The sequence below is a fragment of the Pelodiscus sinensis genome, chromosome 1, assembly GCF_049634645.1.
Source record: "Pelodiscus sinensis isolate JC-2024 chromosome 1, ASM4963464v1, whole genome shotgun sequence".
In the NCBI taxonomy this organism is placed as follows: Eukaryota; Metazoa; Chordata; order Testudines; family Trionychidae; genus Pelodiscus; species Pelodiscus sinensis.
The window spans coordinates 110,772,226-110,799,842 of NC_134711.1; the positions used below are offsets into that span (position 1 = coordinate 110,772,226).

At 48.0% G+C, this 27,617-nt stretch overlaps 2 protein-coding genes across 3 annotated transcripts in view; one reads left to right on the forward strand and one right to left on the reverse strand.

Annotated features, from left to right (window-relative positions):
• The window catches only part of LOC102446010 (aldo-keto reductase family 1 member C3-like), a 31,195-nt gene extending 13,349 nt beyond the window's left edge, over positions 1 to 17,846 (reverse strand). For both annotated transcript variants that reach the window (XM_075897153.1, XM_075897159.1), the window contains exons 1-4: positions 17,705 to 17,846; positions 6,879 to 7,027; positions 2,871 to 3,038; positions 2,192 to 2,308 (exon numbers count right to left, since the gene is read on the reverse strand). In XM_075897153.1, the coding sequence (XP_075753268.1) occupies positions 2,192 to 2,308; positions 2,871 to 3,038; positions 6,879 to 7,027; positions 17,705 to 17,786 (516 nt within the window). In that variant the 5' untranslated portion in view covers positions 17,787 to 17,846. The remainder of the gene's footprint in view (positions 1 to 2,191; positions 2,309 to 2,870; positions 3,039 to 6,878; positions 7,028 to 17,704) is intronic.
• A 5,630-nt stretch (positions 17,847 to 23,476) lies between these two features.
• On the forward strand, positions 23,477 to 24,773 carry LOC142829584 (uncharacterized). The gene is made up of 3 exons (XM_075930212.1): positions 23,477 to 24,026; positions 24,222 to 24,711; positions 24,761 to 24,773. Exons 1-3 carry the CDS (start codon positions 23,477 to 23,479, stop codon positions 24,771 to 24,773), a joined length of 1,053 nt encoding a protein of 350 aa, XP_075786327.1.
• Positions 24,774 to 27,617: the final 2,844 nt, after the last annotated feature.

The following is a 27,617-nucleotide window of genomic DNA, read 5'->3' on the forward strand; positions in this document are numbered from 1 at the left end:
AGAAGCAGCACTGCAAATTGTCAAACTGAGCTAGGGAATTTACACATCACTTTTGAGTAAAAATTCTATGTATGACAAAAATATACAGTTTACGTTCTAATTCATGAACAAATGTCACCCTACATGACTAGAAATAATTTTGTGTTAATAACAGGATAGGTATTAATACTGGGAAATGTATTAACTCAGCTAAGAACTACTTTCACATGAAATTCTGTTTATATGAAAGTGAAAACAAAGCATGCATATCCACAGTGATTAGTGCCCAGAGATATTACAGATAAAACATAAGTGGCATTTTCTTTGACCAAGATAAAGAAGCTTGAAGAAATGACCTTTTTGTTTCAGTTTGCATGAGGTGAAGAAGTTATAGTCTGTTATTAAAACACACACAAGATCACAGTAACCCAAGATTAGATGTATAGGTTACTGGTGAATTTCCAGAGTAACTAAAGATAGTCTTTGATAATTAAATGTATACTTGAATTTAGAGAGTTTGAGATACTTTGTAAATTTGCCAGTACACACAGACACGCTCTATCTCTGTAGCATATTGTGGACCCAGGTAGCATTTGATATTTTAATACCAAGGAATAAAAGTAGAAACTACATATTTAGTATATTTTGATTATCAATGAGATATAACGTGGGTTTTTCCAAAGACATTTTGAATGAAAAAGTGTGCCTCATGCACTAATTTCTTTTTTGTCTACTGCCTTCCACTTAAACACCCATCATAGGCTGTTTCTGTAGGTTAGTTATGCAACTAGATTGGGGTGGGCAATAACAGGGTGGCAGTTTTTCAGCGTTAGCCCCTGGTGGTCCGTTACCAATATATTTACCTGCACAGCCACAGGTACTGGTGATCTCAACTCCAGTTGGCTGTGGATTGCTGTTCCCAAACAATGGGAACATTGGGAAGCAGTGTGGACTAGGACACTACTGTAAATTAGCATATATAACCCATGCACGTGTATTATCCACACCCATGCATAACCCGCGGTTTTTCTTGATTGCGTGAAAAAAGTCTTAGCTAACTCGTGCACGTGTATACCCACGGGAGATGAACTGCGGATACTGTTAATGAATAGCATCTGTAATGAATGAGTCAGGAGTCAGGCTGGCCGGGGGTTCAAGTCCTGCTCTGCCGTGAACCTGCTGTGTATGTGCCCAGCTGTATGATGGGGGTAAGAGCCCTGGCCACCAGGGGCTGTGAGGAGAAATGGCACAAGGCTGTGTCAGAGCCAGCTGGAGGGCAGGGAGCTCCAGGCCGTGGTTGCCACGGGGAACTGGAGTGGGGCAACAGATGCGCTGGGCTCTTAATGGGCTGGGAACACCCCACTGTGACCATGCACCCAGCTCCTGCTCACCCCGGCTAGGCTGGTACACAACCCCCCCAGCCAGAAGCGGCCCCACTGGATTTTCAGGCTCATTTCCTTACATGGCTATGGATGGAAGGAGTCGGCTCCCGGTCTCACAGCGAGGGACCCCTGTCCTGTCTTCCCATAATTTCAGTAAAAAAAACGTGTATAACATGTGGATGAGTATAGCCTGCTGGGGGGGGGGGGGGGGGAGGGATTGTAAAACCTTGCATAACCCGCAGGTTATATATGCTAAAAGATGGTACTTCCCACAGCTCCCATTGGCTGAGAACAGTGATCCACAGCCAACGGGGGATGTGATCAACTGTATCTGTGGCTGTGCAGGTAAATATAGTGCTGGGAGTCTGACTGGGACTAACCCTGGTGGGCTGGATCCAGCTTGTGGGCCAGTTTTTGTTCACACCTGAACTAAATGGAATGCTGATCTTTTACAGAACAGCTGTACTATGGGCTGTGGAATAGTAATAGAGATGTAGCTGTGTTAGGCTGGGCTTGCTGAAACAAAAGGAAGGACGATTCAGCACTTCAAAGACTAACAAGATGGTTTATTAGGTGATGAGCTTTCGTGGGCCAGACCAACTTCCTGAGATCAAATTATGGAAGAAAATTGGCATGACCATATATATATGATCATGCCAATTTTCTTCCACAATTTGATCTGAGGAAGTGGGTCTGGCCCACGAAAGCTCATCACCTAATAAACCATCTTGTTAGTCTTTACAATGCTGCATAGTCCTGTATTTTATTATGGGCTGTGGACCTACTACCAAAAACATTTTCCTCTATATCTTTGTTAAAGAAATATTTACCTTGAGAGACATGGGGTTGTGGATAATGAAAAGATCAACGTATTCAAACTGAAGTTTCTTCAGTGATTGTTCCAGGCAGCTTCGGACTAGTTCAGGCCGGTGAAAGGTACTCCAAAGCTGTAATGATTAAAAAACAACTGTTCTTTCTATAGAAGTTCTCTCTCTTTCTCTGTTTTCTGTAAAAGCCACTTTTCTAATACTGAATAGCTTAGTCATGGCATACCACTGGCTTTGCCTTTTTCACAAAAGGGTCGTGCTATAAGATGGTTATGTGCAAGGATGCCCATCAGAGTGAGAAGTGAACATTTCCTGAAGTAGGATAAGGGTGGAAATGTAGCTAAGATGTCAAAAGCACTTTGTCTGTACAGGAATCCTACAGGAGGCTTCTCTTAGGGTGAATATCTTTCTGGTTACAGTTGTTATTAAGAGTCACTGTGTTTATGTGACTTTTCTAGGAGCTAGCGTAGACTGAAGAGTGGTTTTAGCTTTGCTTTTACACATGTAAGCATGAGCCTTGTGCTCAAACCTGTAATTTATAGAACACAATTTCCCAAGTCTGTGAATACTACTTCTTTAAAGGTATTTTTTAATATTGATCTCAAGTAGGTCACAACATTCTTCACAGACAATTAGCTCAGGAAGCAATACGATAAAAAAAATGTTAAGAAACCCCTCTTACCTTTCCTGTGTAAAAGATGTCCTCTCTTTTGACTGTTCCATCAGCAATCTTTTCGCGAATGGCTTGCCCAACCTCTTCCTCAACCCCGTAGATAAAAGCTCCATCAATGTGGCGGAAGCCAACTTCTATAGCCACTTTTGTTGCCTCCTTACATTTACTTTTTTGAACCTATCAGTTAAGAAGATGTAGTGTCAAGTGGGTTAGGGATATTTTATGAGAGTCGGCTAGAGCTTTGTTGTCCATGAACAAGACTCCAAAAATGGAGTTTTTAGATATCTTCACATTTATAATCTTAGACTTTACCTTAAAGGAAATTCAAGGATTCTGGGCCTGATCCTCTGTTGCTCAGCATCTTGGTCATCATTGACACCACAGCAAAGTAAACAGAACATGAGCATAAAAACTACTGTTCAAATATAGCAGGGTTATTTTGCTCCCACTGTGCACAGAAGTAACTACCTCCTTAAACTGCAGGCAACAGAGAAGCAAACCCATTGTTTCAGCTTTCTTTTTATGAGATTCAAAGGACAATCAATTCAAAGACCAAAAAAATTCATGGTTTTGTTAGTTTCTAAGGTTCTGCAGGACTGTTCGATGTTTAAAGGTTTTTTTTTTGTAAGAACCAGAGATCAACATACATTATGAATTACCAGCTCCCATCTAGTTGTTGAGATGTAAGCCACACTCAGGATTTTGTCAAAACTAAACTGGGACTTCGAATGCTTGGGTTTGGCAGGATTACATCCCTTTCATCAGTAGTTGTAACAAAGGTAGCTATTAGAACATTTTGGTGAGAACTGTGATTTGACGAACCCCCTGTTGAGTATTGATAACAACTTAGCTTTCTTCCAGATAGTTACTTATTGCCTCTTTGAAGATTAATGATTGAACAACAGCTGAAAATGGCCATGCTCCTAAAGGAAAATGTTTTGGGAAAGTGTGATTAAAAATTATGATAAGGAAGACTTAAGGGAGAGGCATTGGAACTTGTTGGAAAGCATCAGAGAAGGGCTAAGAGAGCCAGTGCTTTAATCAGTAGAGTTAGAAAGGATGTGATTTTCTATTTGCCCCTTTAAAAAAAATTCCTCACTTCAGCTAGTAATTTGTGATACTGTGAGAACATTTTTTGAAAGAGAATCTAGCCTGTGAGCCTATATCTGCTCTCATTCAATTCAAAGAAGTTACCATTGTGCAAAACCAAGGATAACAGGAGAATCAGTCCCTTTAAATACAAGTGAGCCTGTTTCTCATCACACTACTCTGCAATGACTTTAAATTGCACCTACTGTATAGGGGTCGTGCTAAGGAGCCTTAGTGTAACTCAGAAACAGACCTTAGCAAATGGATGCAGTAGACACAGATTGCAGTGTGATGGAAAGTTGTATTTTAGGAGGTGTTTTTTTTTCAGGAAGGAGGAGGCAAGATAATATTAGTTCAGCTCATACCGTGCAAAGAATAGAAGCACTCACTAAAGAGAGCTAGGGTTACCAGATAGTTGCACAAAATATACCAAACATGGCAGGGAAAAAATTGATAGAGGGAAAAAAAACCCACACAAAAATAGAGTCACAGCACCTTTAAATTCCCACCCTCCTCCTCCCACACCAGATGCGGCAGTGGAAGAATGTCCCAAGCGACCTTCCGTCCAAGAAAAATAATGGACATTTTACATGTCTGTTATTTTCTGGGGTTTTTTCCCCCAGACAGGAGCTGCAAATACCAGACTGTGAGGGCCAATACTGGACACCTGGCAAACCCTAAAGAGCTGAATTGCTGAGTTTTCCATGAAATGTCTGTACTTGGTGTTAATTTCTAAAATAGTTCCCACTGGAAAGGCATTTCTGAACTTCCCTACATTCTTTCAGCTGCATAGTTCTCAAGCCTTGGCTCTTGTGCAAACTGTTACTTGCTGTAGAAATTGTCAAAAACGTTGGCCTTTTCTCCCCTCCCTATATCTTTGAATTTTAAAGAGGAAGTGGAGCTGAACGACTGCTGACAAGACTAAGCCCAACTAATGAGGTCATACAAAACAAAATACATCAAATAAAACTCCAAAGCTTCTAACTTGCCCACTTCAAATTTACTGGTGCAGTTGCATGCATAGTTACACTAATTTATAGCAGGTCTGAATGTGTCCCTCTCTACCTATTCTAGTTACAGACAAGACAGAGTCAAACTCACTTGCATATATATGCTTAATTTTGGTGAATAACAGAGAGTTAAAGTATAATAACCAGATTCTGGCATGCTTCATATTCCAAACAAAAACACTGCTGAAAGAAGAGTTCTGGGTCCCACTGGAGTACATCCCCAGTCCTGATCACATCCTGCTCAATCACTTGTGTGCTGATCCAGACTCGGTAAGGGTTCCAGGAACAGGGCATGCCCTAAAACAAGTCTTATATCAATCAAGTCTGAGGGAAAAGATCCACACACAGGTGTCACCCAAGCTCACTTGAAGAAGTGTTAGTCTCTAATGTGCCACAGGACTACTCATGGTTTTTAAAGTTACAGACACAAAGAGCTTTCCCTTGGAGACCTTTGACAACAGAATTTAGTCAGTCTAAATTCTCCCTGGCTACATATACATTGGCAAGATTTTGCGCAAATACTCTTTAACGCAAGAGTTTTTGCGTTAGAGTATTTGCGCAAGAGGGCATCTACACTGGAATGTGCTTTTGCGCCAGAGATGTGCTTTTGTGCAAAAGCATCCGTGCCAGTGTAGACACTTTCTTGCGCAAGAAAGCTCCGATAGCCATTTTAACCAACGGGCTTTCTTGCGCAAGAAATTCATGTTGCCTGTCTACACTGGCCTCTTGCGCAAGAACCCTTGCACAAGAGGGCTTATTCCTGAGCGGGGACATCAGAGTTCTTATGCAAGAAGCACTAATTTCTTACATTAGAATGTCAGTGTTCTTGAGAAAGAACTCGCAGCCAGTATAGACAGGTAGCAAATTTTTGCACAAAAGCAGCTGCTTTTGCGCAAAATCTTGCCAATGTAGACATAGCCCCTGAGTCTTGGGCAGGAATAAGGAGTGAAAACTTAGCAAGGACTTTAGAATTTAATCACTTGCCCTTTTTAGCACATTTCATGTGAGAACCCCACTATGAAAATATATACTCTTTGAGTAAATTTTTCCAAAGCAGCTCCATTTTCAAAAGACTTTCAACAAGATGCAGGCTTTTAAGTCTCTTGGGTGCTTTTGAAAATTTTACCCTTATGAACTAGACACAGCAAAGTAGTTCAGGGATTATCATTTTATAAAACTGGAGAAACTAAACCACAAAGAGTCAGGGAAGATGTTCAACAGCGCAGTGACTCAGGAACAGAACCAAATTTTCTGATTCCAGGTCCCCTGCTACGACCACTAGACTAGTATCTTCCACAATGGGGTCAGCAGGTAGCAGGACTGCTGAAATGGGAGATCACAGATTTCCCTTTCCTTAGTGTAATTCAATGAGAAGCACTACAAGGGCTAACAGTAACTTCTCTTTAAAGGAAATTGGTTTTCATTTAGCTCAGGTGGAGACCAAAATGAATTGGCAGAGGCACATGGGTGGAAAACTGATAACAGGAGTCCTGTGGGTCAGGTCTAAGGTGCACAGGCAGTTACATGGTGACTCTGAACAAGAAGAACTGGGTTTTGGAGGTCAGCATAGAGGTGAATTGACAGAAGCTAGTGGGGGTTCAAGGTGGCTGGGTGTGTTGTAGATGAGGCATTTTGGCAGCTCTGGGTCACAGAATCATGCATCAATACCATATTCACTTTTAAATAATAAGAAATGATGATATTCCTACATTTTCATATAGAATGATGCTCATCTTATGTTTTTATACTAATGTCAACTTCATTCTAGACCCCAAAGCACTGTTGTCAATTTTATAAATTAGATATGCCAGGATCTCATTTTGCAGCCCTTTTGGGAGTGACAGAGTCAATGGTTATACCGGTGCCCAGCAGCGTTAAACAGGTTAAGGACAAAGAAATCTAAGAAAACTTTACTTACTTCATCAGGGGAATAGGTTCCAAATCCCACTGCAGGAATTTTATTCCCATCGTTCATCTTAATACAAAGGTCTTTGTCAAGTTCCATCTCTTGCAGGTTTCCTTGAGTCTTTGCTGAAGGCTGAAACTTTGCAGCACTGCTGTATGAGCCTGTGATACAATCAGAAAGAAAACAGCGGCATGAAGTTTCAATTTATATGCTTATTCAAGGGTGTATACAAGGAATAGCAGCCAAGTTAGAGGCAGCAGGCATAACGGAGGGAGGGGAAAAGAATGCAAATTCAGCATGACAACGCAAAATAAAATAGTTCATAGGTCATTCTTGCTACTCAGACTTTATTGACTTAATATATCTTCCATGTGACACAGCATGTAACGCTCTCCTTTGAAATTCACAGTGACTCTATAATTAAGAGCTAAGCATGTCCAGCAAAATATAACTAATACAACTATTATAACCATTAACAAAATATTTTAGAACTAATGCTTATCACACGTGACTAAATTTTCCAACTCATCAGAAGAAAATAAAAAATATTCCATGTAAAAATAGTACAAGAGAATTGCCTACTGTTTATTTGTTTCTATGAATTATAAATTTGAGAAACTCTGATCTGATCTACTTGCTCTAAGACTAGTGATAAGAAACTTTGGTGTCAAAATCAGAAAAAAACAGCTGCATTACAGAGACCTTTGCTTTCCCCCTGAAAGAATTTAGAACAGGAACGGGCAAACTTTTTGGCCTGAGGGCCACATCTCTGTATGGAAATTATAGGGCAGGCCATGCATGCTCATGAGCTTGGGAGCGGGGTGAGGACTTTGGCTGTGGGCACAGATTCTTGTATGGGGCCAAAAATAAGGAGTTCAGGGTGTGGGAGGGGGCACCAGGCTGGGGCAGGAGGTTGGGATGTGGAAGGAGGCAAGGGCTCCAGCTACAGATGTGGGCTCTAGGGCGGGGCTAGAGATGAGGAGTTAGGGGTGCAGGATGGTGTGCCAGGCTGGGACCAAGAGATTCAGAGGGTGGGATGGGGATGAAGGCAGGGCAGGGAGTTGTGATATGTGGAGTGTGAGGGCTCCGGCTGAGGGTGTGGGCTCTGTGGTGGGGCTGGGGATGAGGAGTGTGGGGTATACCACTGTTACAGTCTGCCAGACTTCCTTGGGCCTCACCATGATGAGATTCAAGGGTCAGAGTCAAAACAGCACCCCTTGACTGCAGGCTTCAGTGGCCAGAGTCAATATAGTTGCCCTTGTGTACAAGGCACTATGGCCTAGTAGGCAGACATGGGATCTGCCACTGGGTGTGTTGGTGGTTGGAATAAAGGGACCCAGGCTCACCCAGCTCCACTGGATTCCGACCAGTGTTCCCTGTAAGCTGGGAGCTTGTGCAGCCACTCAGGAAGGATTTAAATGCTGCCCACTTGATTAGCACAGTGCCCACAGATATGTTTTTTGTTGCTCCTGTTGGTGTGCATTTGAACATGCCCCGGCACACATAAAAATGTATTCTGCACCTGGGTGGAAAAATCTGCACATGGATGGAAAAAATTAGCAGGAACATTGGTTCCAGCGAGGGCCAGATTAAGTGGGGGGGGGGGGGGGCGAGCCGGGCAGATGCCCAGGGTGCCAACCTATGGGGGGTGCCTGATGGCAGCTGTAAGGGGCTCCATGCACTCAGCCACATGACGCCCCTTAGAGCTGCAATCAGGCGCCACGCATCCAGGGCCAGGGGTTATGCGGCACCCCTTAGAGCTGCAATCCGGCACCACATGCGTGATTGCAGCTGTAAGGTGCTCAGTGTGCCGGAGGCAGGGCTGCGCATGCGCCGTGCGCCCGAGGGCAGAGCCGTGCATGCGTTGCGCACCTGCTACCCGGGGCGCAGGAATGGCTCGAGCTGGCCCTGGTTCCTTCACAGGGACCTAACAGTAGCATAGTGGTCTGCCACTGGAATCCAACTGCAACATGCTGACCTTACACAGGTGGGAGATACCACTCACACACCATCCCTGGGTCACTTCCTAAGGGGTTTGCTAAAGCTGCAGTCCACAGGGCATTAGGGTTTCTGGGCTCTTTGGTAGAGGTAACACTCTGGGTCTCCAATGGCAACTGGTCTTGGCACCTCCAGCTCTCACAGGCAAGGGCCATAATGGAGGCTCCAGTTCAGGAGCTGTTAAGTGTCCTTCCTCCTTGGTAGTCAGCTGAGACTAAGCAGGGCTGTTCTCTCTTGTACTAGCGTAGCATTTAGAGCATGCCCAGCATTGTCTGAGGAGCAGGATTAACCCTTCCGCCTAGTGCAGGGTATGCACACTCCATCCCGGAGCCTCAGTCAAAGGTATTTTTACATTTACAGTGAATGTAACAGTTCACATAGGTTCCTAGATACCTACCTCCCATTTTCCAAAGAGACTTTTAGTATGTCCACTGACCATCCTTCAAATATATTTTCTAATCACCATCCCTGCAAACTCCATCAGGACTCAGAGTCAAAGTGGATTTTTCTCAACTCATACATTCATCAACAATAATATATGAAAAGTTATATAGTATTGCTTTCACTTAAATCTCAGCTGTCCCATTGTCTGGAAATTATGTTGTCACTGAAACATGAGCTACCTCATTGCTATCAATGGAATAGCAAGGGTGTAGCTGACAGGAACTCATTAAAAAAAAACCTGTTGAACTTTCACTGACACAGCTGTGCTGGCTTCACATCATGAAATTAGCAGGGTTCAGAGGCAGATCTGTTATGGGTGAAGATGCCATATGGACACAGTCACATATCAACTGTAAATTGATACTTCTACAATAGCCCGATTACCCGTGTGTTTTGCAAGAATTCTATCCCATTCTAAATATTTAACAATTAAAATCTCCCTAGAACTACCACGTGACTGAAACATCGGCACTCTGAGCATTTCCTCTGTGATAGCAACTTGGCAGACAAATTACAGTAATAGTAATACTGTGTTCTTTATATTACTTACCTAATCATGACACATGTCTATAACATCAAAAACAAGCTATATGTATTCATCCATTGGTAATAAATCTGCTCTGTGATAAAAGGAAAATTCCCTTCAGTCCTGCTATTTTACACAAGTGATTATCAAACATTTTGTGCCCAAGGAAGGAGCTGTAAGAGAGGGGTTTGAATTCAAATAATGCTGATACTAGGCTGAAGGGACATCAGTCCTGCATGAGAGTTATCAATGTGGACAATACTGAATATCAGAATAGCAAACATTTACTTACACTCTGAGCATGATATGAGATGTGACTCAGCTGCAATTTACAGCCTTGGTAGCAATGTTTCTTGGTTTCTGCCACTTCCTGCAAACTTAGTTCCTTATTCCTCCCAGCACAGTTTGGCTGTGTCTAGACAACAGGGCTAAACTTGAAATAAGTTACGCAAATTGAGTTATGTCAATTGTGTAGTATAAATCGAAATAACTTAATTCGGCTTTTGGCGCTGTCTACACAGCAGGAAGTTGAAGGAAGAACACTCTTCCTTCGACTGCCCTTACTCCTAGTGAAATGAGAGTGATGGGAGTCAGAGTAAGAAGTCCTCCAGTTTGGCGTTATTTTGAAATAATGGTTTGACATTATTCCGAAATAACACTGCTGGGCAGACATACCCCAGATGTCCAGATACCCACAGTAATGAGCCAGTGCCACTGGTGGGGTGGGAAGAGCAGCAGCTGCTGCTGGAACCTGGAGGGACAGTGGAACACTCTGGGGAAGAGAGGTACTGGCAGCTCCCTTGTCCTGCCCTGAGCACAGCTCTGTCTCCCACACCATGTTCTAGTCACCCCTCCCCACCCCCAGTGTGTGGCTCTCCTGCCCCAGTCCTGTCCCACTCCCATGCTCCTATTCTTCCAGGATAGTTTCATTTTTCTGTGGGTGAATGGGCTCCTAGAAACAGTCATACTGAATGAAACCAGCGGGCCATGTAGTTATGCTTCCTGAAGCAGCCTCTAGCCGCTGCTTCAGAGCAAGATACAGGAAACCTCCAGGTTGGGGGAGGGACCTGTTTTGCTTTTGAGGCTGCTGTCAGCTTCCATCACCATCCTATGCTCCAAAAAAGTGGGAAAAGGAAAGGTGGGATAAGTGAGGTCACTGTCGCGAGAATCACAGGTCCGATGATGCATACCCAAGGGGGGGAAGGACAGAACCAGGTGGACGTTTTTTCAAATAAAAAATATTTATTTATAACAGTGATGAATTTATAGTATTTATTCTGAGATTTTAATAGACCATGTTAATAATGAATTTACAGTATTTATTATATTTATTCTATGATTTCTAGTTAAACGTGTCAGAGATATAAGGATGGGAATGGCGAGGGGAATAGTCTCTATTCTAAAAATATCCAAGCTACACTAATTAAATAACAGTGATAACTACAAACTCTATGTACTATCCAAAACAACTACAACACTAAGCTTATACAACAAGAAAAATCAAATCGTACATACCAACTTACACAGCACACGGAACATTTCAAAGATATCGGTTCGGTTACGAAGACCTTGGTTACGCCCGAGAGTCGGGGGAGGTGGCTGGTCGGTTGATCAGGCCGGCAGCGTTTTGAAGAATACGGGAAGGCACATGCACTGTGGTACGTGTGTTGCGAAGACCTCCTCGAGCGAACTGTGCCATAGGTATTTATCCCCAAATCTGCACATCGCTTTCCCGCGCTTGCATATTGCCATATATGGCCCAATGGTCACCAAGTGGGGGGGGGTCTGTGTCCCAGGGGTTGGGCCGAAACTGTGCAGGTTTCTTGCGACCAGGTAAGCCCCGCAGTTCTCAAGCCAAGGTGATGGGTGGGAGAATCTGAGGCTATTTTCCCCTTTTCACACCTTCCCTTTTTTTAAAGGCAATGGTATGCAGAAAGGGTGCAGCCGGTTTCTCCCGAGGAGTACTGCAGCCCACTATAGCAAGAGCGGCCTGCCCAAACTTTTTACTGGAGGGGGGGGGGGGGGGGTTTGCAGGGTTTTTTCTAACAGTCACCTGACCCTAATCTGCCCAACAACAGGAGGGTTTATAAGGGGCGTTCACCCACTCCTCAGAGCTCTCTGTGTGCTTTCTGCGACACCAGAGCGATAGCTCGTATGTAACCCCCTTCAGGTAGCTGGGGCAGGCAGTTGGCTCGATAGGCTGCCAGAGACAGGAGCCTGGTTGCTTGCCTACCACTGAGGATCTGAAGCCAGAGAGAGTCTGGTACACTCCTCAATGGTGGAGCAACCCTGTTTCCTCACACCCAGCAGCGGTTGCTGGCACAGAGCATATTTGATTTCGGTCAGGATAACAGCAATAGGGTTAAGGCAGTTGGACTCCTCAAGGACACTCACACGCACACAACTGTCACTTGCCTCCTCGTTCGCATTCTGCACACACAGTGTAGGGGAAATCTCGCTCCCCTGGGGTACAGAGTCCCCAGAAGGGTCTGAGGCTGGAGGTCAAAGCAGTGAGGCAGGAGAGAGGTCTAAAAGGAAAACTTTATTATGCATGCAGCCAGGCTGACAGCTACAAGAGTGGAGCAGCCCTGAGAGACAGTTTCAGGGGTCCTTTATACAATATGTTCAGACAGCTTAGTTGTTGATTGTTTTCTTTAACAAATCAAAATCTCAGCAGAAGTACTCTGAGTTGTTTCTGTTCACACCAGGGCTATGTCTACACTGGCATGTTTTTCAGAAAATGCTTTTCACAGAAAAGTTTTCCATGAAAGCATTTTCGGAAAAGCACGTCTAGATTGACAGGATGCTTTTCCGCAAAAGCACTTTTTTGCGGAAAAGCATCCGCGGCCAATCTAGACGCGGTTTTCTGCAAAAAAGCCCTGATCGCCATTTTCGCGATCGGGGCTTTTTTGCGGAAAACAGTACTGTGCTGTCTACACTGGCCCTTTTGCACAAAAGTATTTTGGAAAAAGACTTTTGCCCAAACGGGAGCAGCATAGTATTTCCGGAAAAGCACTGACAATCTTACATGAGATCATCAGTGCTTTTCCAGAAATTCAAGCGGCCAGTGTAGACAGCTGGCAAGTTTTTCCATAAAAGCAGATGATTTTGCGGAAAAACTTGCCCGTCTAGACACAGCCCAGGTGTGCTAGAAGTCAATTTTACACTACAAAGGCACATGAGAACTTGAGTGAGGCGTCTACACGACAAATTATGACAAGATAAGAGTTTACATGACAAATTATGACAGACTTGGGGTCTCCATCAAGGCATTGTAAGGGTCTTGGTTAGAGTTAAGATGATTTCTCTTTGTTACAAAGAGAGAGACATGGAAAACTTTTAACCCTTACAGCAGTTTTCTTTTAGAGAGTTTTGATTTCCTGCACAGTCCCCCCATAGACACAATTGGAGTTATTTTTCTCCCACAACAGCAATGGGTCAAGAAGGGAAGAACTGAAGAAAAGAAGAGAGGTACCTCCTGCCTGCCTGAGCACCTACAACAGTGACCTGCTATCCTGAGTTCCCTTCCTATGGCGTCTCCTGTTCCTGTAAAAAAAAAAAAAAAAAAAAAAAAAAAAAAAGACTGTGTAGCACTTTAAAGACTAACAAGATGGTTTATTAGGTGATGAGCTTTCGTGGGCCAGACCCACTTCCTCAGATCTAATAGTGGAAGAAAATTGTCACAACCATATATAGCTCATATGTATTCATTTTTTTTAATTGTGTCCTTTGGTATATATGGTTGTGACAATTTTCTTCCACTATTTGATCTGAGGAAGTGGGTCTGGCCCATGAAAGCTCATCACCTATTAAACCATCTTGTTAGTCTTTAAAGTGCTACCCAGGCCTGTTTTTTTTGTTTCAGCTGCACCAGACTAACACGGCTACATTTCTACTCCTGTGCCTGTGGCATCTTCCTTCCCTGCCTCTGGTCATCAAGAGTATGATGGTCTGAGCCCCTCCTTTTTGTATTGGCTCAGTTTTGTTATTTGTGTTTTCGGTTCTGGCTTCATGCCACTGTTTTGGGGGTTGTGTGTGAGACAACAAGAGCATGTATTTTGTTCTCTAGTCTACCATGTCTGTCATAGCATATGCACACCCCATCCCTTGGGTGTGGATACATAGGGGTGTGGATGCTGCCTGTTCAGCTGTCAGGCCATTGGTGAGCTACGTCAGTCTATTGCCCTGAGGCATTGAGGCCTATTGGCCCAAGTCAGTAGCGTAGCCCTTTGGTTACAGGGCAGTATGGTCCAATGGCCAGAGTCAGTAACCTAGCCCTAGGGCCCAGGACAGCACAGCCAAATGGCTAAAGTTTCAAGAGTGAGGCAGCAGTCCTGGTAGGGAGGCTCAGGCCCACTCTACTCCACCAGGACCTGACCTAACGGCCCTGTCAGTGGAGGGAGTGCTCTTCCATTCACTCAGCAGGGAATCCCACCACAACATGCTGTGTTCACTCAGGTGTGAGATACCACTCATGCACCCTTCCTGGGTCATTGGGGTGATCCATGTAGTTTCAGGGTCCTCTAGCTCCACAGCACCAGTCTCTCCCTGAGGCTCCACCAGCTCTGGAGGCTCAATCCAGTCTCTAGGGTTTCTAGCTGGGCTACCTCTGACACTCCTGCAGCAGGTCTTTCCCCTCCAACATCCAGGCCCAAACTGAGCTGAGCTGCTCACTTTTATACTGCCCTAGCACTTGGAGCATACCAAGTCTGGGTAGAGGGGTGGGACTTCCTCTGCCCACAGGCTTTTAACCCCTTCTTTCTCAGTGTGGGTATGCCTATCCCATCACAGTGTCCTATTAGTTAGGTTTGACATTATGTTGAATAAAGCTGTTTGTTGGACCAGCCACCCTGCTCTGTCCTTCATACTTTATTGATAACTGGTGATAGACACAGTATGGGTGGACAGCCTGTGTTTGGGCCCTTCTGATACAAATACCTTAGCCTAGCACTGATAGTAATTGACCTCCAGGGAAAGTTTCTTCCTAAGCTCCTATTAGAGTTTGGCGTATGCTCTGAAATTAGATTTCATTTTTGTTTTTTCATATCCTCATGAGTAAGTATGTTTTGTGCCTGGCCTGGTAAATTTTCTGTTTCTGGGGGAATTCTGTGCCAAAAAAATTAAAATTCTTCACACAATATTTTAAAATTCTGGTTGGCAAAATGCATAATTGCAGTAATATCCAGCAGAAGCTTTTTTCTGTGCAAAAAAATTAAAAATATGCATAGTTCATTAATTAATAGAATCATAGAACTGGAAGAGACCTCAGAAGGTCATCAAGTCCAGCCCCCTGCTCTAGGCAGGACCAATCCCATCTAAATCAACCCAGCCAGGGCTTTGTCAAGCTGAGACTTAAACACCTCTAGGGATGGAGACTCCACTACTTCCCTAGGTAACCCATTCCAGTGCTTTACCACCCTCCTAGTGAAATAGTGATAGAGATGTAGCCGTGTTAGTCTGGTGTAGCTGAAACAAAATACAGGACTATGTAGCACTTTAAAGACTAACAAGATGGTTTATTAGATGATGAGCTTTCGTGGGCCAGACCCACTTCCTCAGATCAAATAGTGGAAGAAAATAGTCACAACCATATATACCAAAGGATACAATTTAAAATCATGTGTGTCCATTTTTTTAAATTGTATCCTTTGGTATATATGGTTGTGACTATTTTCTTCCACTATTTGATCTGAGGAAGTGGGTCTGGCCCACGAAAGCTCATCATCTAATAAACCATCTTGTTAGTCTTTAAAGTGCTACATAGTCCTGTATTTTGTTTCAGCTAGTGAAATAGTTTTTCCTAATATCCAACCTGGACCTCTCCCACCACAACTTGAGACCATTGCTCCTTGTTCTGCCATCTGTCACTACTGAGAACAGCCTCTCTCCATCCGCTTCATGATAGCATTCCAGGGGATTCTGCCCATCAGATCTGAGGGAGTCAAAATCTGCTTTTTTGAAGTCCAAGGTGTGTATTTTACTACTCTTTTCTTTCTTTGGTCAGGATCCTGAAATCTACCATCTCATGATCACTGCTTCCCAGGTTGTCACCCACCTCTACTTCCCCTATTAGTTCCTCCCTGTTTGTGAGCAGAAGGTCAAGCTGCGCACGGCCCCTGGTCGGATCCTTCAGCACTTGTGTCAAGAAGTTATCCCCAACATTCTCCAAAAACCTCCTGGATTGCCTGTGTACTGCCGTATTGGTTTCCCAACAGATGTCAGGGTGATTAAAGTCCCCCACGAGAACCAGGGCCTGCGATCTGGAAGCTTCGCTCAGTTGTCCAAAGAAAGCCTCATCTACCTCATCCACCTGATTCGGTGGCCAGAAGCAGACACCAACCACAACATCACTACTGTTGATTGCTCCTTTAAACTTAACCCATAGACTCTCAACAGATTTTTCCTCCCTCTTTATACTGGAGTTCAGAGCAATCGTAGTGCTCTCTTACATATAGTGCAACTCCTCCTCCTTTTCTCCCCTGCCTGTTCTTCCTGAAGAGTCTATACCCTTTCATGACAGCGCTCCAGTCATGCGAGTCATCCCATCAAGTCTGTTATCCCAATTAAATCATATTTCTTGGACTGGGCCAGGGCCTCCAGTTCTTCCTGTTTGTTGCCCAGGCTTCTCGCATTAGTGTACAAACACTTCAGGTAACCAGTTGATTGCCCTATCTTCTCCATTCGAAACAGGAGTCCTCCTTTCTTGCTCCTTCCTCTCTGCATTTCTTCCCGGTATCCGACTTTCCCTCTCCCCTCAGGGTTTTGGTCACTGTCCCCTGACAAACCTAGTTTAAAGCCCTCCTCACTAGGTTTGGAAGCCTGCCCGCGAAGATGCTCCTTGCTCTCTTTGTTACGTGGATCCCATCTCTTCCTAACAATCCTTGTGCCTGGAACAGAGTCCCATGGTCGAAAAAACCAAAGCCCTCTCTCCGACACCATCTGCGCAACCACGTATTTACGTCCTCAATTCGACAATCCCTGCCCAGTCCTTTCCCTTCAACAGGGAGGATGGACGAGAACACCACTTGCGCTCTGAATTCTTGGATCCTTCTTCCCAGCGCTACATAATCCGCAGTAACACGCTCAAGGTCATTCTTGGCCGTATCATTAGTTCCTACGTGGAGAAGCAGGAAGGGGTAGTGATCTGAAGGTTTGATTAGCTTGGTAAGCCTCTTAGTGACATCCTGAATGCGAGCTCTCGGTAAGCAGCACACCTCTCGAGATTCCAGGTCCGGACAGCAGAGGGAGTCCCCGACAGTCCCTCTTAGGAGGGAGTCCCCGACCACAACCACCCGTCGTTTTCTTTTGGGGGTGGTGGCCGTGGAACCCCCATCCCTAGGACTACGCATCCCATGCCTTCCAGTAGATGGTGTTCCCTTCTGGTTTCTTCCTTGTGAGGTCCCTTCCAAAGCTTTCAGCACTGCAGAGCCTGTAGAGAGCTTGAAAGCGATTACTTACCTCTATAGCATTGGGGGATTCCCATGCTGGCCTTTTTCCCCTTCTAGAAGTTACATGCTGCCAGTTCTCTTCTTGGTCACGTACTGCCCTCTCTGGCTCCTCTGCCTTCTGTGCTTGAAGGATTAAACGCTGCCTTCTATTGAGAAAGTCTTCATCCTCTCTGATCGAGCGTAGGGTCGACACTTGGGCCTCCAGTACTCTAATTTTTTCTTCCAAAATGTCGACCAGCTTCCACTTCGTGCAGATGAAATCCGTTCTTTCTTCCAGGAGGAAGACAAACACGGCACACGCTGTGCAGGTAACAGCAGGAGACCCATCACCAACCATCGCTGCTGTCCTGGAGAAGGGATTTAAAAAGAAAGGCAAGAGAACCTCCCGCCCTTCCCTCTCTAAACTCCCTGTTAGTACTCACCTGTTCGCAAGCTCCTTGGTCGCTTGCCCACTGCCAGGGGCAGATGACGGTTTTGCAGGCCCCCCCCCTTGCCACGGCACATGCACGGGGCTTTCTGAAGCCCAGGGCAGCCACCCCGTTCACCCTGCCGTATATCCACCCCTGCCCACTGCCTTATAAAGCCCTGGAGTGCCTGAAAGTCCCTCCCCCTACCAAGGCTCAGCCAATCAGCAGAGGCTTCTAGAATTCAAACTTTAATTAGAAGCCAACAGTTTCCACCTGCCAATCACAGCCAATCACAGCACCTACCAATCATAGCCAATCACAGCACAAACTACATCAAGGGGAGGGGAGGGGAAGGGCAAAGGGAAAGGGGGGGGGGAAGCCTCACTCACAAACACAGGGGAAAAAAACAAACAAAAACAAAAAAAGAACACACACCAACCCTCACTCACAAACACAAGCTCAGCACACAGCAAGAAAGCCCCAAACACAGCACACACTTCCCTCAAGAGTCCTCTAGCTGCTTCTCCTCTACCTGGAGAACTCCCTTTCTAAAGCCGCACTCAAAAACAGAAAAGGTGGGGGGGAGGAGGAAAAAACCCCCCACACACCAACAAACACAAGCTCAGCACACAGTAAGAAAGCCCCAATAATAACACACACTTCCCTCAAGAGTCCTGTATCTGCTTCTCCTTTACCCGGAGAACTCCCTCTCTAAACTCCCTGTTAGCACTCACCTGTATGCATACACAGTGATGCCTCCCTCATATAAAAAAATCCCATTTTAGATCTGATCCAGAAGAAATATAAAACATATTGTTTGGTATTGTAAATCTCCTTGCACAATGTCTCTGAATGAAGCAAATAACATATGGTCTGTCTTAAAGCAAAACGGGAACTGTGGGGACAAGATTCCCCTGTATCTGGTTTACCTTTAAAGACAGGGCTGTGTGGATAACAGATCAATGCAAACAAACAGAAGGTTTTTCAGTGACATTTTCAGGGCAGACTGGTCCATCTTAGCAGATTTAATTTGCTCCAAAGCAAGAGAGACTGAAGAGAGAACAATTGCCATCAGAATCGTATGTTCACATGGCTGGCTCCCTAGATAACTTTAGTATATCTGAGGCATGAAATGTCACTATACATGCAGTACTTTATGCGTTGTTTTGTTTACATTTAAATAATAATAGCATATTAAATACAAAGTCTGACATTTAATTAATGTTGCATCATCATACCCAGCAGCGTGTAAATACAAACATTCATACCATGAAGGTAGAAAATGGAAACATCTACTGTGTTTTTTTAAATCAATACAATCCAGTCTGCGACCACAAACAATGCCCTAATCCAAATTATATGGCTATTGCGTGCATAGTTATGGTTGGAGGAGTTAAGATTGCCTAGGTACCTTATCTGTGCATTTCCATAGCTTCACATGTTTGGATTTCTTTGAAGTGTAACCTTAAATCTCTTGGGGAATGTCTACACTACAAAGTTAATTTGAACTAACAGACGTTAGTTCGAATTAACTTTGATAGGCGCTACACAGGCAAACCGCTGGTTTGAACTTAATTCGAACTAGCGGAGCGCTTAATTCAAACTAGGTAAACCTCATTCAATGAGGACTAACGCCTAGTTCGAATTAAGTAGTTCGAATTAAGGGCTGTGTAGCCACTTAATTCGAACTAGTGGGAGGCTAGCCCTCCCCAGCTTTCCCTGGTGGCCACTCTGGGCACCACCAGGGAAACTCGTCTGCCCCCCTCCCGGCCCCGGAGCCCTTAAAGGGGCATGGTCTGGCTACGGTGCCCGTGCCAGGTGCAAGCCTGCCAGCACCCAGCCAGCAGACCCTGCACCTGGCACGGCACAAACCAGCCACCCGCTGCCACCCAGCCCTCCGCCTCTTCCCGGGACCAGGCTGGCGGCTCCCAGGAGCCTGCCCAGGTCTGCAAGAGGCGGGTGCCCACCTGGTCTAGTGCGGAGATCGTGGACCTCATCCATGACCTCCGCACTAGGCACAGAAAAGTGGCCGTCTAGGTCAGGATAGCTGCGAGCCTGGCCACCCAGGAGCAGGTTTGCATGAAAATCAGGGTGGTCCAGTGAGACCCCCGACCCTGAGCCCTGAGCTTAGAATGGCCGTACTGGGTCAGACCAAAGGTCCATCTAGCCCAGTAGCCTGTCTGCTGACAGCGGCCAACACTAGGGACCCTGGAGGGGATGGACCGAAGACAATGACCAAGCCATTTGTCTTTTGCCATCCATCTCCAGCCTTCCACAAACAGAGGCCAGGGACACCATTTCTACCCCCTGGCTAATACCACTCCATGGAGCCAACCTCCATGACTTTATCTCACTTCTCTTTAAACTCTGTTCTAGTTGTAGCCTTCACAGCCTCCTGCAGCAAGGAGTTCCACAGGTTGACTATTTGCTTTGTGAAGAAGAATTTTCTGTTATTAGTTTGAAGCCTGCTACCCATTCATTTCATTTGGTGTCCTCTAGTCCTTCTATTATGGGAACGAATGAAGAACTTTTCTTTATGCACCCTCTCCACACCACTCGTGCTTTTATAGACCTCTATCCTATCCCCCCTCAGTCTCCTCTTTTCTAAGCTGAGAAGTCCCAGTCTCTTTAGCCTCTCTTCATATGGGACCTGTTTCAAACCCCTGATCATTTTAGTTGCCCTCCCCTCTCTCACCCTCTGTTTTCCCCTCTCCCACCTCCTTTTCCCAGTCTCCCCGAGTTTTGTTTTGACTGACCCCCTGTCAGGGGGTACGCCCCTGACGGGGCTGCTGAACCCCTTATACTGACCCGCGTCTCATTCCGGGCCCATACCGCACCCCAAAGTCCCCAAAAGTTCAGGCCCCTCTATCCGGGGATATACGGCATCAATGTCCCAACACAAAGTCCAGGCCCCTCTATCAGGGGATATACAGTATCAATGCCCCAACACAAAGTCCAGGCCCCTCTGTGAGGGGATATACGGTATTAATGCCCCAACACAAAGTCCAGGCCCCTCTGTCAGGAGATATACGGTATCACTGTCCCAACACAAAGTCCAGGCCCCTCTGTCAGGGGATATACGGTATTAAGGCCTAGTCCCTCTGAGGAGCCTCTTCCGGCCCCAGGCCTGGTTATCCAGGGGGGGGCCTGCGTGGTAGGGGGACCCGGGCCCTCCCTCTCCACCGGGTCCCAGCCCAGGGCCCTTTTAGGCAGGGTCTGTGGCTCCTGCCGGCTCGGCGGGGAATCCGGCCGATACAGGCCGAGCCAAACTTGGTATCCCCTGCCCTGGGCTGCTTCCTACCACGCCCTGGTTCCCCGGGGGCCCCCTGGCCTCCGAGGCCGTACCTGCTGGGGTTGTGGGCAGGTTCCGGTCTCCTGGAGTCGGGGTCTGCTTCTTTGGTGTCTGGGTCCAGCACTGGCAGCGGCTCTAGTCCCAGCGGCTGCCCACACACTGGCCTGGCTTGGTCTCCTCCTTCCCCCAGCTGTCCTCCTGCCTGCTGGGCTCCCTCTGCCTTTATACCTGGCCTCTGCTGGGAGCATGCCCAGCAAGGCCGGAAGGGCGGGGCCCTCTCAGCCAGCTGGGCCTGGGCTACTCCCAGCCCTGCAGTGTGGGGCCTGTTCGCCCCGTCACACCCCCCTCTCCGGATGGCAGCCTGTGGCAAGTGCAGCCGGGATGATGGCCGAGTGCTGTGATGTGCCGAGTGTGGGCACTCAGGGCACTCCAAACCAGGACTGCTTTGCAAGCGGGGAACCCCTGAGAACTGTCTGTCCGGGGTGGGGGTCGGGTCCCTTTAAGCACAGCCCTTGGCTAGCCTGAGATAGCTAAGTCCTAACCTGATGCCCTGCTGGCACTGCTTCCGGCCATCCTTAACCTCGGTTCAGGGTCCACTCAATGTGGACATGCTAGTTCGAATTAGCAAAATGCTAATTCGAACTAGTTTTTAGGTCTAGATGCACTAGTTCGAATTAGCTTAGTTCAAATTAACTAATTCGAATGAAGTTAGTTCGAATTAGTGCTGTAGTGTAGACATACCCTTGGTCAGAAATCCTTGGATTTTGGATAATTAGCATCTCTTCCCTATATTGTTTCTGCCTTTAAGTTACCAAAACAGAGGCACCCTGACTTTCAGTTCAATGTAGTTTTTCCACATAACTGTATCTAGGAGCCATACTTGCTAAAGCTCCAGTTGCCATTAATGCATATAACCCTTTCCCCACAGAATTAGTACCTGGTAACAGATGGGGGTGTTTCAGGCAAATCCTGCCAGCTTGCTATAACTTGTACTTACCACCTTCACTGTAGCTGCTGTACTCTTGCTGCCAAAAAGCAGCACAGAAAGAAGCAGAGAACAAGTGGTGGGATTTGGAACAAAATCCACTTACCTTTGAGCAATGCAAATTGCGTATCTTATTTTGAAATAGCTTATTTCATAATTTGGTGCTGTCTACATAGCACCAAATTTCAAAATAACCCATTATTCTGAAACGTCCCTTACTTCTCGTGGAATGAGGTTTACAGGGACATCGGAATAGTGAGCCCATTATATTTCGATAGAATGGGCTTGCTCTTAAGACGCGGTCTAGCTATTTCGGGATACTGGAGGTATCCCGAAATAGCTCTGCAGTTTAGACATAGCCTTACTTTTTGCAACCCATGTATTAAAAACAGAAGGAGAAAATACCTCAACATGTCTGACTCAGGGATGACATTTTAAAATGCAAGTTCCAGTATGAAAAAGTGATTGTATAAAAAGGTCACCTTCTTATTCAGCTATATTCTCTGTGTGTATTCAAACTCAGCTCTGCTTACTGTAGTGAAAATAAGTACATTTTCCCTTATGGAGATATCCCATAGAAAATGATATCCCATTTAATAGAAAATGACCATCGCTGTGCAAAATTTTTAAATCGATTTAAAGAATCTATAGAACAGATGTAATTCTCTAATAAAGTCTCAGAGTGGTTTAAAAATGCTTCCGAAAAGTGACCAATTTCTATTATATTCAAAAGATTTTGAGGGATTATTTAAAGAACTCTATTGAATTTCTATAGAAACGTATTACTTTTATCCTTACTACATTCTATAAGGCTATAGGCTAAAGATAATGGGACGGTACAGACCTCACAGAGAACAGAACTTGGCTTGTGCAACCCTTTTACTGATGATGACGCATAAGAAGAAATGAACACAGCTTACTTCTCAGTTTGGAGGTCAGTTTTCGAGGCTATCAGTCAGAAAACATCTTTTCAGTTGTAAACTGAACACATTTATTCTAGTAACCACTTGGAAGGCAACTATGGTACCAGATAGTAGGATTTAGGGATGTAAGGGACTAGTTGGTTAATCCACAAGTCACTTCCCCCAGACCTTGATGTCTCTATCAGAGAGAGGCAGCAAGGGTATGTCTACACTACAAAGTTAGTTCGAACTAACGGACGTTAGTTCGAACTAACTTTGATAGGCGCTACACTAGCGCTCCGTTAGTTCGAACTTAATTCGAACTAGCAGAGCGCTTAGTTCGAACTAGGTAAACCTCATTTTACAAGGATTAAGCCTAGTTCGAACTAGCTAGTTCGAATTAAGGGCTATGTAGACCCTTAATTCGAACTATTGGGAGGCTAAGACTTCCCAGGTTTCCCTGGTGGCCACTCTGGCCAACACCAGGGAAACTCTATTGCCCCCCTCCCGGCCCCGGAGCCCTTAAAGGGCCACGGGCTGGCTACACAGTTTGTGCCAGTTGCAAGGCTGCCAGCACCCGTGCCAGCAGACCCTGCACCTGCCACACTATGAGCCAGCCACCCGAGGACACCCAGCCCTCCAGTGCTCCCCAGGACCAGCCTGGCGGCTCCCAGGAGCCTGCCCGGGGGCGCAAAAGGCGGGCGCCCGCTTGGTCAAGTGCGGAGATCGTGGACCTCATCGAGGTTTGGGGGGAAGCCTCCTATGTCCACGATCTCCGCACTAGCCACAGGAATGCGGCCGTCTACAGCTGCATGGCTGCCAGCCTGGCCGCCAGGGGCCACCAGTGCAGCCGGGAGCAGGTGCGCTGCAAGGTCAAACACCTGCGGCAGTCCTACTCCCGGGCCTGCCAGCCAGGGGCCGACCCGGAGGCCTGCCCCCACTTCCACGCCCTGGACCGCCTCCTGGGGGCTCATGCCGTCTCTGCCCCCCAGGACGTGATAGACCCCGGAGCAGAGGGCCCGCTCCAGGAGACGGAGGAGGAGGAGGAGGGCTCTGAGAGCCAGGAGCCTGCCGCCAGCCTGCCCAGGACCCGGGACCCCCGAGGCACCCCACAGAGCCGCTCGCCTGTGTCGTCCGAGGCCGTGGAGGCGTCCACATGTGAGTACCATCGTGCTCCCCTTATGTGTATGGGGGGCTGGGGCGAGAGGGAGCCCCGGGACCGTGCGCCTGGGCCTTGCCCACCACGGAGCAGCAGCTGGGGATCCTGCAGGGGCCCTGGCCTTGCAGAGGGGAGCTGGGTTTCACACACCTGGGCCCCTGGGGTAATTGACCGCTGGTCTTGTTTCACCACAGCTGCAGCACCTGGGCCTGCAGGGCGCACCACACCGCCTGCAGCAGCTGCCCGTGCCCGGGCAAGCAGGAGAGCCAGGAATGAGGAGGAGTACCAAAGGCGGCACCTCCGGTTCATGGATCACCAGCTCCGCACCCAGGACCACTGGGTCCAGGAGGACCTGAGGCTGCGCCGGAGGAGTCTGGAGGCCCTGGAGGAGCAGGGCCGTGCCCTGCGAGGCCACCTCCAGAGCCTGCTCGACTGCTTCCCATTTCTTCCTCCTGCTGCTCCCCCTGCTCCTCCTGCTCCCCCTGCTTCCCCTCCTGCTCCCGCTCCTGCTTCCGCTCCTGCTTCCTCCACACACCCCGTCCCTCCTGCCCCCCCTCCACAACCATTTCCCACCGACGCCCACGGACCCGCAGTGTGGCGAGACGGGAGAGGCAGCCGGACTCCCACCCCTGAGCTTTCCTTTCCCTTCCTCCCTTCCCTCCCCTTCCAGCTCCCTCGTCCCAGGTTTCCCCCTCCCCTCTCCCACCCTTCCCCCTCCCTCCCCTCACCCCAGTTATGTGAAATAAACAGACGTTTTTGTTTGAAAAACAGGTGTCTTTATTTGACAGTAGGTAGGGAGGGGAAAGGGGAAGGGGGGTAGGGTGGAAGAAGGCCCCAGTGGGGCATGCAGGGAGAGGTCAGTCCTCCTCCTCCACCAGGAAGCTCTCCCACAGGGCTTCCCGGATCCGGATGGCCCCCCCGCTGGGCTTCCCGGATGGCGGCGGTGCGGGGCTGACCGTACTGTCCAGCCATGCGGTCAGCCTCAGCCATCCAGGCTGGCAGGAAAGCCTCCCCCTTTCACTCACACAAATTGTGGAGCACACAACATGCTGCCACCACAGGAGGGATGTTGTGCTCGGCCAGGTCCAGACGGGTGAGGAGGCATCGAAAGCGGGCTTTCAGTCACCCAAAGGCCCCCTCCACCACGATGCGGGCCCTGGTCAGCCTGGCATTGAAGGCCTGGTGGGAGGGATTGAGGTGCCCAGTGTAGGGCTTCATCAGCCACGGCTGCAGTGGGTAGGCGGCATCCCCCACCAGGCACACGGGTATGTCCACGTCCCCGACCCTGATGTGGCGGTCGGGGAAGAAGGTCCCGGCCTGCAGCCGCTGGCACACGGAGGAGTTGCGGTATACCCGGGCGTCGTGTGCTTTGCCGGACCAGCCCACATTAATGTCCGTGAACTGTCCCCGGTGGTCACACACGGCCTGCAGGATCACGGAGAAGTACCCCTTGCGGTTGACGTACCGGGACGCCTGGTGTTCCGGGGCACGGATGGGGATGTGCGTCCCGTCGATGGCCCCCCCGCAGTTGGGGAAGCCGAGGGCGCCGAAGCCCCGGATGACGGCATCCGGTTCGGTGAGGCGGACCACCCTGCGGAGCAGCACCCGGTTGATGGCCTTGACCACCTGCGGAGAGAGACACAGCAAAGCGCCAATCAGTGGGGCGCCCGGGTGGCTGGGAGCGTTCGTGCCCTGGCAGTTCCCCGCGCCCCACTCCCGGAAGCAACTCCCCTGGCGGCGTGTAGTACGGCCGGGACAGCCCGACCCCTCCGGTGCGGGGCGCTTTCGCCTCCTCCCGCCCCCCCTTTGTCCCTGGGGCGGCCCATCCCCTCCTCGCAGCCCCCCTTCCCCCCTGGCTCGGTGGCCGACGAGTGCCATACCTGCATGAGCACTGCTCCGACAGTGGATCTCCCCACGCCGAACTGGTTCCCGACGGATCGGTAGCTGTCCGGCGTGGAGAGCTTCCATAGGGCTATGGCCACCCGCTTCTGGAGGGGGATGGCGGGCCTCATGCGAGTGTCCCTTCTGCGCAGGGCAGGGGCGAGCCACTCGCAGAGCTCCAGGAAGGTGTCCCTCCTCATCCTGAAGTTCTGGGTCCACTGTCGGTCCTCCCAGCGCTCCAGGACGATCCAGTCCCACCAGTCGCTGCTGGTGTCCAGACGCCAGACGCGGCGGGGCACGCCGGTGCCGGGGCGCCGCTGCGGCTCCTCCACGGCCCCCAGGGCGGCCAGGCGGAGAGGCAGGGGGCTGACGTTCCCCAGGTGGTGCCAGGCAGCCTCGAGCCATTGGTGGCAGGCTTGCAGCAGCAAGTCCAGAAAGTGCACCAGAAGGTGCAGGGCGAGCTGTGGCTCCAAGTTGCCACCTGCGGCAGCCCCCCCGAAGGGAAGCACCGACACAGACGGGCACAGAGACCAACGCTTTGCTGTCCCTCGGCGAGGTTGGCAAGCAAGCAGGAAAAGCTGAGAACCGGCTGTCCAGGGGGGTCCCTTTAAGCTCAAGCCTCAGATAGCCTCAGACAGCAGCCACACAAAGCAACTACTGACCTGATGCCCTGCCAGAACCAGTTTCAGCTGCCCTTAAATGCGCCCCTGTGTCCAATCAGTGTGGACGCGCTAGTTCGAATTAGCAAAATGCTAATTCGAACTAGTTTTTAGTTCTAGATGCGCTAGTTCGAATTAGCTTAGTTCGAATTTACTAATTCGAACTAAGTTCGTTCGAATTAGCGCTGTAGTGTAGACATACCCCAAGTGAGGGAGAGCAGGAGCTGGTGCTGGAGGGAGCCAGAGTAAAGGACAGTCCCTCCCAGCATTGTCTCCATGGGGGGCCAGGAGCGGCAGAGGCGTAGTGGGGGGGAGCTGCCAACCTCTTAATACATTTAAAAGGCAGAGCTGCAGCACAGTACTGCAGTTTCCTCCCTTATCAACTAATCAAGTAGTCGATGGAAATTCCGACTACTCGATTAACTGTTTAAATGCAATTTAACATCCCTAGTCTGATTCTAGTCTGAAAAGGGACTCTGTAAAACTTACTATGTCACAATCACATAAAGCAAGGGGCCAGTTCTGCCCTTATTCACATGAGTTCAACCTCCATTGGTTTCACTAGCCCTTGATATACATCAGAGGCTGTTACAAGATGAATCATGGGAGCACTGATAATCGGCACAGTGAGTCAAGGTCTCACGTTCTTATTTATCTGAGCCAATGAGAGTTCTGCCTGAAGGTCTCAATAACTATGGAGTAAGGAGCTCAAGATTTGACGCATGCCAATTAACTGTGCGATGCATTTGAAAATGAAGGGCCTTTACTTGCAATCCTACATCACTCAGGCAACTGCACTGACGTCCGTGAGGGTCGATCACCACGTGAGAGCTGCTTCAAAAAGTAAAGGGAGCAGTTGCTGATCCTGCAGCCAAATGTACATGAGTGAGTGTGAGGTCAAAGGGATTCTGCCTTGGCTCAAGAGCCAGCCCACGCTGATCTGATTTCAAGAGCTGGCTCTTGATGGGTTCTTTTGATTTACTTTTGAAAGAACGTGGCTGCAGTCTAGACGTAGGTGAAGTTTTCTTGGAACAAGGCTCCTTTTTTAGA